We start from the raw sequence: 13167 nt of genomic DNA, 5'->3' as shown, positions 1-13167 counted from the left end.
CCTTCTCCTTTTGGGACCCCTGTAATGAGAATGTTGGTGCATTTAAGTTGTCCCAGAGATCTCTTAGGCTGTCTTAATTTCTTTTCATTCTTTTTTCTATATTCTGTTCTGTGGCAGTGATTTCCATCATTCTGTCCTCCAAGTCATTTATCCATTCTTCTGCTTCAGTTATTCTGTGATTGATTCCTTCTAGTGTATTATTCATCTCGGTTTGCTTGTTCTCTAGTTCTTTCAGGTCTTTGGTAAACATTTCTTGCATCTTCTCCATTGTTTTCCCAAGATCCTGAATCATCTTCACTATCATTATTCTAAATTCTTTTTCTGGAAGATTGCCTATCTCCACTTCATTTAGTTGTTCTTCTGAGATCTTACCTTGTCCCTTCATCTGGGACACAACTTTCTACTTTCTCATCCTAACTTTCTCGAAAGTGGTTTTTGTTTTAGCTGCTGTTGGGACTGTGTCTGTTCTTGCTTCTTCTGTCTGCCTACTGATGGAAGAGGCTAAGAGGCTTGCGTAAGCTTCCTGATGGGAGGGTGTGGCAGTGGGAAAAACTGGGTCTTGCTCTGGTGGGCAGAACCTTGTTCAGTAAAGCATTAATCCAATTATCTGCTGACGGTTGGGGTTGTCTCCCTTCCTGGTAGTTATCTGGCCTGAGGTGACCCAGCCCTAGGATCTAAGGCTCTATAGTAGAGTTAAAAGTGACCTCCAAGAGGAATTAGCCCAAGGAGGGACCTTCCCAGACTGCTACTACCAATGCCCCCATCCCTGTGGTGAGCCCCCACCCACACCTCCACAGGAGACCCTCCAACACTAGTGGGTATTTTTGGTTCAGTCTCCTATGGGGTCACTGTTCCTTTCCTCTGGGTCTTGGTGCAGGCAAGATTTTCTTTGTGCCCTCCAAAACTGGAGCCTCTCTTTCCCCTAGTCCTGTGGAAGTCCTATAATCAAATTCTTCGGGCCTTCAAGGTCAGATTACCTGGGGATTCTGAAAGAGTTAATTCCTAGGTAGGTTGATAAGGAGTCCAGGGCCCTCAAGAAGGAAAAAGGGACAAACTTTTTTTCCCTCTACATTCCTTCATCCTAGTCACATGTTTTTTCCTTAAGCTTTGAGTTTTTATGGCAACAATCTATTTCTTCCAAGACTAGTTTTCTTTAAGCCCAGAGCTAATGATTACACAAGAAAACAACTCATCTTACTCAAGGGTATGTTTTCCCTTACTATGGGTATGTTTTTCCTTACTTACTCTGTACTAATGATTATATAATAACAACGCATGTTGCTCCAGAACATGTTTCTTCTTAAGAACCTTCTGACTAATCCTGTTATCTTAAGATATATGTTGTGGGAGTGAATCTGGTAAGACCTTTCTATTGTTGGTTGTTAGTAACCAACATAAAAGTAACCAGAAAGTATGTAAGGCCTTGATAAGACTAGCCTGTGAGGCACTCTCTGCCCCCTTCTGATGTCTGTGTCAGAAGCTTTCTCTATCCCTTTTTTACTGTAATAAATCTTTTACCCCACCAAGTTTTGAGTGACTGAAGCCAAGTCTCTGGTCCCGAAGCAAAATTGTCTCCTTCAGATCATGAATCTGAACTGTTCACCATAAGCTATCAATTCCCATCCCTTTTGTCGGATCCCCAGGGTCTGAAGCCTGATGTGGGGTTCAGAATCTTCACAATAGTGCAAGAACTTCTTTGGTATTATTGTTCTCCAGACTGTGCATCACTCACCCAGCAGGTATGGGCTTTGGTTTTTATCATGATTGTGCCATCCTACCATCTCATTGTGGCTTCTTGTTTGTCTTTGAACATGAGATATCATTTTTTGGTGGGTTCCAGTGTTCTCCTTCAACAGCTAGTTGCAATTTTGGTGCTCACACAGGAGATGAGCACGTGCATTTCCTTCTACTCCGCCATCCTGAACTGAAAGTTACTTTATTTTTTTTTAAACATGATTTAAGCATTAGAACACTCCATGATGCAGAAAGATTTAAAGTTCTCTTACCTGAGTGATATGAATTTTTAATGACCTTTTTTGGTTAGTAAAACCATCCTCAACATTGCTGTATGTCCACCACCACCATGTAAACCTCTAGCACAAAAGCTATAAAACCTTAAGATCTCTGTTAATGTAAACTAACATGTCAATGGACAAGTATGCTCTAACCAGAGACTTACCCAGAGTTTCAACAATAGGTAGTTTTTTCACAATCGCCCTCTTCTTCACCATTCTCATAACACCAAGGGCTAGAGTCACTGTGACCACAATGGGAAGACCTTCAGGAATTGCTGCTACAGCCAAACTGTAGCCAACAAAGACACAGCATTTAAGTATAAATTCAGTAGTACCCATAACAATAATTTCAATTAGCTGTTACTCAGAGACTAAATAATGTAAAATCAATGCTGTCAAACCCATAAAAGGCCTTACTTAGTATGTGGAAAAATTGATTAACATTTATTGGCTACCTACAAGCTACCAGATTAAGCACAGTGATTAAAGAATATACATTCTTACTTCATTCACACTGCCTAGATTTCTACTCCAAGCTTCAATTTTTACCTTAAGCTATTATGCTACCACCCCTGTAGTTTAGTTTCCTCATCCATATATATAGTAACAGGTGTTCACACAAAAACTTGCACATGAATGTTCAAAGCACCATTATTCATACTCAAAAGATGGAAAGAGCCCAAATGTTCAACAATTGATGAATGTTAAATTGTGGTGTATGCCCGTACAAGGGAGCACATAAAAAAGAATAGAGTATGATTCATGCTAAAAATGGAAAAACCTTGAAAACATCATGCTAAGGAAAGCAGCAGGACACATGTTGCAAGATTTCACTTATATGAGATGTCAGGAATAAGCAAATCCAAAAAGACAGAAATCTGTTTAGTGGCTACCAGAAGGCAAGGAGAGGGCAGAATGGGGAATGAACAGGCACAGTGTTTTCTTTCAGGGGTGATTTAAAAGTTCCAACACTAGATGTTGGTGATGGTGGTAACGATGTTGGTGATGGTGGTAACAATATGAATGTACTTAACACCACTGTACTGCATACTTTAAAAGGGAGTATTTTACTGGTATGTGCATTTTATCACAACAAAAAATTACTTATTTCTCTTCATAATATTAAAAAAAAAAAACATTCACATTAAAACTCCACTTGTCCCATTCCCGGTATTACCCCCTGACTCTGGCACAGATGAGGACAGGTAGGTACACATCCATCCTTCACTCTAACACTGCTCCCTGCACCCACCTCTACTGCTCAATTTCTATTACCAACTTTTTCTTTAGCATGATCTAACTTGTTTCTGCCCCCTTCTGATGTCTGTGTCAGAAGCTTTCTCTCTCTCTTTTATACTCTAATAAAACTTTATTACACAAAAGCTCTGAGCAATCAAGCCTGGTCACTGGCCCCAGATTCAATTCTTCTCCTCCGAAGGCCAAGAATCCCAGTGTCTTTTGTGGTTCAGCAGCAACCTTTCATCTTGAGGGCTTGTCTGAGATTCCTCAGGACAAGGTAAAGTGGTTTGGAGCTCTAGTTCTTTATTCTCCTAACAAACATGTTTTCTGCTGTACTTTACTAACTCTACAGTGTGCTTGTGTGAATGAACGGCACACTCTGTGCGAAGCAAATGAGGAGCCCTGCTCAGCGGTTCCATGGTGACCTCATACGGCTTATGGCAGAAACCCTGTCAGGGGTTTATACCGACCTGCCAATGGACTTCCCTGGTGGCTCAGATGGTAAAATGTCTGCCTACAATGCGGGAGACCCAGATTCTATCCCTGGTCGGGAAGATCTGGAGAAGGAAATGGCAACCCACTCTAGTATTCTTGCCTGAAAAATCCCATGGACAGAGGAACCTGGTAGGCTACAGTCCACGGGGTCACAAAGAGTTGGACACGACTGAGTGACTTCACTTCACACTTTTAACTTGCCTATCATTACACCATGTTCTACAGCCATCATCAATTTTTTATACGTTGATTCTAAAAGCTAAAATCCAATAAATAATATTTATAATTACTGGCTGAATAGTACACACACTGTATAACCAAGAAATATGTGTCATCATTAATTCTTCATTTTCTCTTTTGAACCTCTAAGTACAAATAGAATCTTCTTTACTTATGCTTCCATTAACTCTCACTGTATCAGCAAAGACAGCCAGCATCATTTATAACTTAGATCCAATGGACCTTCTCATTCTTTTGTATTTAAATCATTTTATAAATAACTTACAAAGGAACAGAACGGATTACGAAAAACTTCATAAATTTTTATTTGGATTTTAACCCCAAACTATACTCTTGGATTTGAAAGTATATATATCTGAACTGGATCATGTCCTTTGAATGCAACTGCTCATGAACTGTCACGAATAAACCTAGAACACATTTACCTTACAAAATAGTGATTTCAAATTAAAAAACCATTTTTAACAGGTCGTAGGTTTATCAGTTCTGGTTCCTCTGTTTGCATCTCTCTCTAAAATGTAACACTTCTGAAAATGCTGATGACTCATAACTTTTAGGAGAGTCATCTTCTTTGTAACACAATACTACATGACAAATTCCTTGCTACAGAATGATTACCTATAAGAGAATGTCTGTCCTTCTCCTTTTATCCTTAAAAATAAAGCAGTTCAGTGAATTCCCTGGTGGTCCAGTGAATTAGGACACAGCGCTTTCACTGCCATGGCCCAGGTTTAATCTCTGGTCAGGAAACTAAGATCCCACAAGCCACACAGTGCAGGTGAAAAAAAAAAAATTAGTCATTAATTCAGGAGTCTGAGAAAATCTAGAGTATCATCATCCAAGGGTTTGGTTCTGAGATTTCATTTTATAATGATTCAATTTCACCTTCATCATTATAGCCTAGAGTGGTTGCTGCTTTGCATTCATCTTCTGGTTTGTGTAATAATTATGAAAACTCTTCTGTCAATTCTTATTTGTCATTATGGTAAAAAAAAAAAAAACAAAAAAACTCAATTTCTCAAATTTGTTTAATGAATGCAAGAAAACCCCCAAAATTTTATCCCCAGACTCCTTTTATACCTTTTTAAATGACAATATAATACTATGGGCAAAATAATAAGATAATTGAAGCATAAAATAATAATAATGATTTATTATTACAGAAGGGACAGGCTACCCACTTCAGTATTCTAGGGCTTCCGTTGTCGTTCAGCTGGTAAAGAATACACCTGTAATGTGGGAGACCTAGGTTAGATCCCTGGGTTGGGAAGATCCCCTGAAGAAGGGAAAGGCTACCCATTCTAGTATTCTGGCTTGGACTATACAGTCCATGGGGTCACAAAGAGTTGGACAGTAGTTTTAAAAGCTATTTATTCTTCTGCTTTCTCATTGTTTTACTCATTTTTAGCACAGTTGGAAATACTTGTTAAAATTACTGTTAGGGTAACAAGAAAGCAAGATATTTCAAGACACAGGAAAAATAAAGTCACTAAAGATCCCATGTGTATTTTAAAATTTATAAAAATGCAATAGACTCATATGGTCATTGTGAAATAGAATGAGTTTTATTCTATTAAAAAATGGTTTAAATGTTTGATCTCTTGGAGGACCCTGAGGTAGGAATAAAAGTAATGATGCGTTAATCTTCATGAAGTACTCTTTAAAAAATACTCTAAAAAAACATGAGTCCAACAGATGATATGCCAATGATTAATAAAATTCATGCCTAATTTTAAATTCATTTTATATTTAACCCAATGCTTTTTTACATATATTGAAGCCAAGAATTTCAAGTTGCATTTTTGCTCCTCCAAGGAAGAACTATACTCCTTCACTCTATCACAAATATCTTTTAACTTATTCATCCTAGTTATTCCTTGTACTCCATTTGATTTTTTTTTTTAATCCACTGGTTTTTATTCTAAAAGCCTAACTATTACTTGCTAGACCTATCACAGAGCTGTCATCCAGAATTTCTCCATAGAGGACTGAGTGAGTCCCACTTTTTCTTACACCCTATACAACATTGTCTTCCTTTCTTACACTCTTGATTTTCTAGAATTCATACAGGAGTAGGTAAGGAATATATTTTCTGACTACTTGCTTACCCTGAATTGATACTTTCGCTAGTCCTAGATTTATAGATTTAAAATCAATTCCCCCATGTTTTAATTGTACTGCCCCACTTTCTTCTCCTTTAATTCAAATTGGCTGTGGATGAAGGTTTTTAAAAAATCCTTTTTCCCTTCTCTATTTGGTTAAATCTCTAGCTTTGTTCCCTTAGTGGTGACAGTATAGCAACTATGTTGCTAGGCAACACTGCTTATGATAAAAGGATCTCCTGACCAATAAATTACTGCTTATGATAAAAGGATCTCCTGACCAATAAATTATCTATGGATTGGAAAAATTATAATTATCTTATAGGAAGCCATAGCTTTGGGTTTCCCGATTGTGGTGAATCTCATAACTGGACATGGTCCTATCAGGCATCCTGGAAAGTGTGTGTTTCCAGAGATGTTGGTTCCTACAGAATATGAAGCATTTTAACCCAGGACAGCTCCGGCCCTCACATGGTCATCTCGTCTGCTTGTTTGAACTGCTGCAGGGACTGCTGCAGGAACACTCTCAGAAGAGGAAGTTGCCCTGTGGTGTTCAGGACACAGGTACCAGGTATGACCTAGGAAAGTCTTGTGAGGTGAAGTCTTAGTGGAGACTAAAAACACCCTGTGATGGAAACTGCAGTTGCTAATGAGAAGTATGATACAAGTCAAATTTTCCTTCCTTTACACACGACCTGGACCTGTTTTCTTGACTTTCACAATGATGTTTCTAAGCTGGAGTTTTGGTCCTCCTGCTTGGCATCTGGAGGATCCCTTCGATGTATAAAGATTCATGTCTTGCTTCATTTCTTATATAATTTCTTATCTCTTTTTAAAACTCCTTTTACTGAGATATGGCATGTATTGAATTATTCTCTTTGACACTTTTATCTCCTCTGTTTTGGACATTTTATTCTATTTTGGGGAGACCATTTTGACTTACAATTTTTAAGCTGAGTTTTTAATTTCAGTAATCATAATCTTTTTAAGATTTTTTTTTTTATGTAGACCATTTCTAAAGTCTTATTGAATTTGTTCTATATTGCTTCTACTGTTTCTCTTCTGGTTTTTTGGCCAAAAGGCATGTGGGATCTCAGCCACCCAACCAGGGATCAAACTCATACCTCCTGCACTAGAAGGCAAAGTCTTAACGACTGGACCACCAGGGATGCCTCTTAAAAATCATAAACTTAATAACTAAAAAAGAAAAAAAATGTGGGTCCTGTGATCCTTTTCTAAAACAATTTGTCTGTCACGAATGCAATCTCTTCGCAAATCTCTGAAAATATGAATACTTTTCTGTTCATTTTCAATTTTTCTTCTATTCCTGCATATTTGGTTTTCCTCTGAGTTGATTATTCAGTTTCCATATTGTGGTCTTTCTTTCTCATGCTCCTAGATTTCAGTTTGGTGATCCTTGATTGTCTAAGTTTAAAAATGCAATATTTGGTTGGTAATACCAGATATGTAGTGTGGAGTTTCTCCACTGTATACATGTAGGTTTTCATTTTCCTAGAGCTCATTTCAATATATGAATTCTGAACTATTTAAGTACACTTAATATACTCTTATGTGCTCATATAAAACCCATAATGAAATATAAGCTATGCCAAACAAAAAAAATGAGAGGCAAAAGACTTCAAATTATAAACAAACCATTAGAACTTACCTTACACTAATAGTAAACATTTCCAATATGTCTTTTCCTAGCAACCAGCCAACCAACATGATGATACCTATAACAGAATCAAACAGCTATTTTTCCCTTTTATATAAAATCACCTGAGCATACAAAGGATAGAACAACAAACTGAGGGCAGCAAAAGTTCCTTGATATAAAAGGGAAAGTTTATCAGATCACAGTTGCAAGATTTTATAAAACTCCATTAAGGAGGGAAGATTAAATTAATATTAAGGTTAAAGCTGTGTATGCATGCACACACCTACAGTTTTACCTTTTGCTGCCACCCATCCTTTAAAGTAATAATATCTGAAAGTTCCCAATATAAGAGAACATTACCAGTATTTTTGTACAATGGGGGAAAAAAAGAAGGCAGCGCATACATGTAGGTTTTCTATTAACTGTGAGGTTTGCAAAAAATAAACCCTAGAACTTTACTTCTCATAACTCAATACCCAGATACTACACATTAAATTTGTGCTGCAAACCAAGAAGTATTTAGGACTCAGCCCAGAGATGATGTAAGACAGCTAAAACAGCAATTAACATTTAAAAATTATTAACTTTGCAGTATTTGAAAGTTAAAAAGCAATTAACATATACGAAACAACTGATTCTTTACTCTATTTTTCAATCTTTATCTTTGAAAAAGAAAGTGAGGGGAAGGGATGTACCACTGGTTTTGTGAGGAAAAACACAGCATCAGAGTCTTAATAAAACAAAGTAACTTTGTATTCTAGATCAACATGTACATTTAAAACAAGATTTCCTTCATCTTTCTGCAATTACAAAAATAATGATCCAGATTGTGATCTTCTCAGATCCCATCCCAAATACTACCCTGATAAAAGGAATTATGTCTGATGAATTATACCAGGGTCAAACAAACTACAATCTGTGCCCCTCCTATGTGTTTTTGTAAATAATTTTTTGGAACACAGCAATATCCATTTGTGTTGTGTTGCTTTTGTGCTGACAAAAGAGCTGAGTATTTCCATCACTGAAAGTATGAACCAAAGGCTAAAATATTTACAATCTGTCCCTTTACCAAAAAGTCTGCTGACCCTTGATTTTGATCTTGACCCTTCTCCTATTTCATACTAACAAGAAAATATATGTCCAATGCATTATATTAGAACCATGGAATCAAAAAGCTGACAATTTTTTTTCAAAAAATTTGAGGTGGTTTCATGGTAAAGTGTTACATAAACTGGAAAGGTTTAATTGGCTAAACTTCCTTTCAATTTATCAAACTGACTATAAATTCTAAAAAATAAACAGCAGAACCAAATGAAGGGAGCTATGAGACACACCATTTAAACAAATGAACAAAACAACCTTCCCACTTTTTACTTTGCTTACAATAATGAAAAATGGATCAACAGAATTAATACTTAAAGAATTATTTTATTGCAACTGTACAGCTAAAATTGCATTATTTTTAAAGTTAGCAAGAAAAATTAAAATAACATCGTGGAAGAATTAAAGAAAAAGACTCCAAAATTGATGTGTTTAATGCTATAATAAAGATGTCATTTCAACTCCATGAATAAAGAATGGAATATAGAACTTCTGGTACCAGGATAAATAAATTTTTAGTAAAAGAGTACTAACTCTACCCTAAATCTTATACTAAAATAAATTCTAAATAAAATAGTAAAATTAAGTGTCAAAAATTAAGAGTGATGTTTAAATAAACATAAACATTTTCCCACAGGGGGTTGGAAAAGCCTTTATGAATGGAACACAGAAACCTAACTGCAGAGATTATCAGTAGGAGGGTGTGATCAGAATCTCAGGCAAGAGAGTGTTTCATTACACACATCTCTCCCCTCCCTACCAAGTTTATTATACAGCCCTCAAAAGCAACTTAAAAATCAAGGGAAAAAAATGCATTTCTAACTTAAACAACAAAAGGATTATATCCTAATTATACAAAGAGGTGTGACCAATCTAAGGCTTAAGCCACAAAAGAAACAGACTGGCAGTTCATAAAATAGAATAAAATAAAAAAGTTGTAAGATATATATGACAAAGTGCTCAGTTTCTCAAATAATAAATTTTGAAATAAACAAAAAAGTCGGCAACAGTGCTGGAAGAGAGACACTTTTTTTGTTGAGGTAGGGTATTATTTGGCAACAGCAAAGAAAAGCCTTTAAAAACATGCCAAAAATTACAAAACCACCACTCTTTGACCCAATAATATCACTTTCAGGAATTTATCCTATGGAAATAAGAGCAGTTTATAACAAGATATCTGCACTGAACAATCACTTATACAATTTTTAAAAGTTTTAAAGACCTACACAAACATCTAAAAAGAGTGCTGACTTTTTACATGTGTATACATACACTCATAATACTACACAATCTTTAAATTTGTTTAAGGTGAGCATCTATTTAATGACAAGATGTTTATGATGGGATGCACGAAACAAAAAAGAAAAGCAGTCGTAACACAATACTATCATATTTTATTGAAGACTAGAAAGACATACTAAAATGTTTATAGAAAGGTTCTTTGATTATAGGAATTACAGATTTCTATCTTTGTAGAAAAGGACAATGGCTAGGGATTAGTTTAACAGTTTAAAAAAAGTAATAGTAGCTTAACACATGAATGAATTAATGGATTTTTTAAGTATGTACCTAACTCCCACTTCCCACTCAAAAAAGAAAACCTAAGTAAATATTATGAGATATACATACTCACTCTTCTCTTACCTATTATACCAAAGGAGTAAAAGGAAAGTTGTTTTCCTAAGAGGTCCATGCTCTTCTGCAGAGGGGTTTTTGGTGCCTTGACAAATTGGAGAAGAGTGTCACCACAATTACCTAAATTTAGTCAGCTTTACTATGTGCCAGGGCCTCTAAGTGCTTCACACACTCATGACATGCACGACTCCTTCAGCGAGGAAAGTGGGAGGCCTAGACTTTTAAAAACCTGTTTATTTGAAAAGGTCTGTGCTCTCTGTGCCTCTTTGGAGAAAATCTATTCTCCCTAGCAGCTTCCCCAGGATTTCAATATCATCAGCTGCTCCTCACTTTTCTACTTTTTCCTTTCTAGATCCACAAACATGCTTGTAACCGATCTTTTTATCCTGCTGGGTCCCTGGTCTCTGGCAATCCCTCTACTGCCAAGGTTGAGATGATTTTACGCACTGCATCACATCCGGGAATCTCAGAAGGTTACCTGAGAAAATGATACTGTAGAATGCACTTTCTTTTTTATATATAAGGAGATATTTTAAATGAAAGAACTGATTTTCAATAACCTTAAACAAGGATATCGTACAAGTTATTTATTTCACTTTGCAATCATTTTTTTCTCCAGATACCTGCAATTATGTCAAGCTGGGAATTTTGGCAGAAGATATATTCTAAAGCACAAATATACTATTTAGTTGTGCTTTAGAATATAAAGATTTTAAACTAATCTTTAAAATTCATATGATAAAAGTAATTGGTAAAAATAATTAGCCTTACAAATAACTGGCCATAAATCTTTTTTCTCCTGTAAACAATGAATAAATATCAGAATGTTTCAGAGTATTAACAATATTAATTCAAGCCCTTCCAATTACAAGCCTTCCAATTATGCTTTTAAGCACAGACAACTGATATTCTGAATAAAATACTACTTTTGAAAGTAATAAAATAATCCTCCAATGTTCTGTTTTCCCCTACTTAAAACGGAGAATATTTCAGATTTGAAACCAAAACATAAACTAAATACTCACTTCTTCTGCTTGCATCATTTTAAAAACTTCTCCGAATTCAGAATTTTCTCCTGTTCCAATGACAATACCCTAAAGGAAAAAACAAGAAATCGTATTTACATTCAGATGGAATCACCTTTCTCAAATGAAAACAAAACCCCTTCATTTCTTTTCTCCAAAGCTACCCATAAGTCAACATGTCTGACATAATATACCCAGGATTGCCTTTGGAAATTTACTTCCAAGGTTACCATAGATCCCTAAAAACAAACACCTCATTAAATTTATCAATGACTCAGTTCTGAGGCCCATTTTCCGGTCTATATTAATATTTCTGAAATTTGAACCTTTCTTATTACTCAAACATTTAATGTTTCCCCAACAAATACTAGTGAATAAAGCCTTTTATATTTGTGTAATATTAGAACCCAGTAAGGGCTTCCCTGGTAGCTCAGCTGGTAAAAAATCTGCCTTTAACGCAAGAGACCCCAGTTAGATTCCTGGGTTGGGAAGATTCCCTGGAGGAGGGATAGACTACCCACTCCAGTATTCTTGGGCTTCCCTGGTGGCTCAGATTGTAAAGAATAACTGCCTGCAGTACAACAGGTCTGGGTTCAATCCCTGAGTTGGGAAGATCCCCTGGAGGAGGGCATGGCAACTAACTCCAGTATTTCTGCCTGGAGAATCCCCATTGATAGAGGAGCCTGGCGGGCTATAGTCTGTGGGGTCACAAAGAGTCAGACACAACTGAGCGACTAAGCACAGCACAACACAGAATCCAGTAAATAAAATATTTGAAATCAGTAGCTGAATGATACACAGTCAGAATATTATAGCTAGTACCATATCAACTAAATTGAAATTTTATTCAACCAATGGTGAACATATCCATAAGCCACTGTTTCTATCTAAAAAAAAAAAAAAAAAATTGCCTGGTAAATGGAAGAACTATGGTTGTATTTTATCTCAGGGACACAGCTTACCCTTAGTTGCACAAAGAGCTGTCAAGGACTATGTTCAATTCTGCTGTTTCTTCCTCGTATATTTTTTAAAGATCCACATAAAATTAGCCAAAAAAAGAACTGAGAAAATGGTTGAAAATGAAGGAACTGTTATCTTCAAAACAAGAATGGAAATTTACCTTTGCTTTGCCACATCTGACCAGTGTTCCCATGAAGGCAATGTTACTTCTTGATGCAAGATCTCCATTAGTAGCAGCCGGCTGAGGAGCTGTCACCTTAGAACAAGGTGTTGTCTCTCCTGTCAAGCTGGACTCATCAACAGAAAGATCCACAGCCTTGGGGAACATAAAGCACTCTAGTCAGTTCAAGTCTGAAAACTCCTTCTGCTAAAATTAAAATCTAAGGAGTCTGTAATCACCATTTCTTCTGCAAATATCCTCCCCATTACAAATTACCCAAAACTTTTACCATATCCATTACTCAAAAATCATATTTAAAAATGAAGCTAAGTCAAAAAAATTTTGACTTGCAAGGTTGACAGACCCATGAGACAAAATTAGCCTGAACTTCAAAATACAAGTAGGGATAAGGAGACACTAGCTAAAACAATCTCTATCTAGACTTGAACTGCAAGGAGATCCAACCAGTCCATTCTGAAGGAGATCAGCCCTGGGATTTCTTTGGAAGGAATGATGCTAAAGCTGAAACTCCAGT

The 13167-nt window shown here is 36.3% G+C and overlaps 1 protein-coding gene across 2 annotated transcripts in view; it reads right to left on the bottom strand.

Moving 5' to 3' along the window:
* Positions 1-13167, bottom strand: part of ATP2C1 (ATPase, Ca++ transporting, type 2C, member 1) — a 126824-nt gene that overhangs the window by 33513 nt on the left and 80144 nt on the right. For both annotated transcript variants that reach the window (XM_010834971.1, XM_010834970.1), the window contains exons 8-12: positions 12633-12788; positions 11513-11581; positions 10497-10572; positions 7761-7827; positions 2180-2304 (exon numbers count right to left, since the gene is read on the bottom strand). In XM_010834971.1, the coding sequence (XP_010833273.1) occupies positions 2180-2304; positions 7761-7827; positions 10497-10572; positions 11513-11581; positions 12633-12788 (493 nt within the window). The remainder of the gene's footprint in view (positions 1-2179; positions 2305-7760; positions 7828-10496; positions 10573-11512; positions 11582-12632; positions 12789-13167) is intronic.

Source organism: Bison bison, unplaced genomic scaffold (genome assembly GCF_000754665.1).
Source record: "Bison bison bison isolate TAMUID 2011002044 unplaced genomic scaffold, Bison_UMD1.0 scf7180017864037, whole genome shotgun sequence".
Taxonomy (NCBI): Eukaryota; Metazoa; Chordata; class Mammalia; order Artiodactyla; family Bovidae; genus Bison; species Bison bison.
The sequence above is the reverse complement of the archived record's forward strand: the minus strand, read 5'-3'. Positions and strand labels throughout refer to the sequence as shown.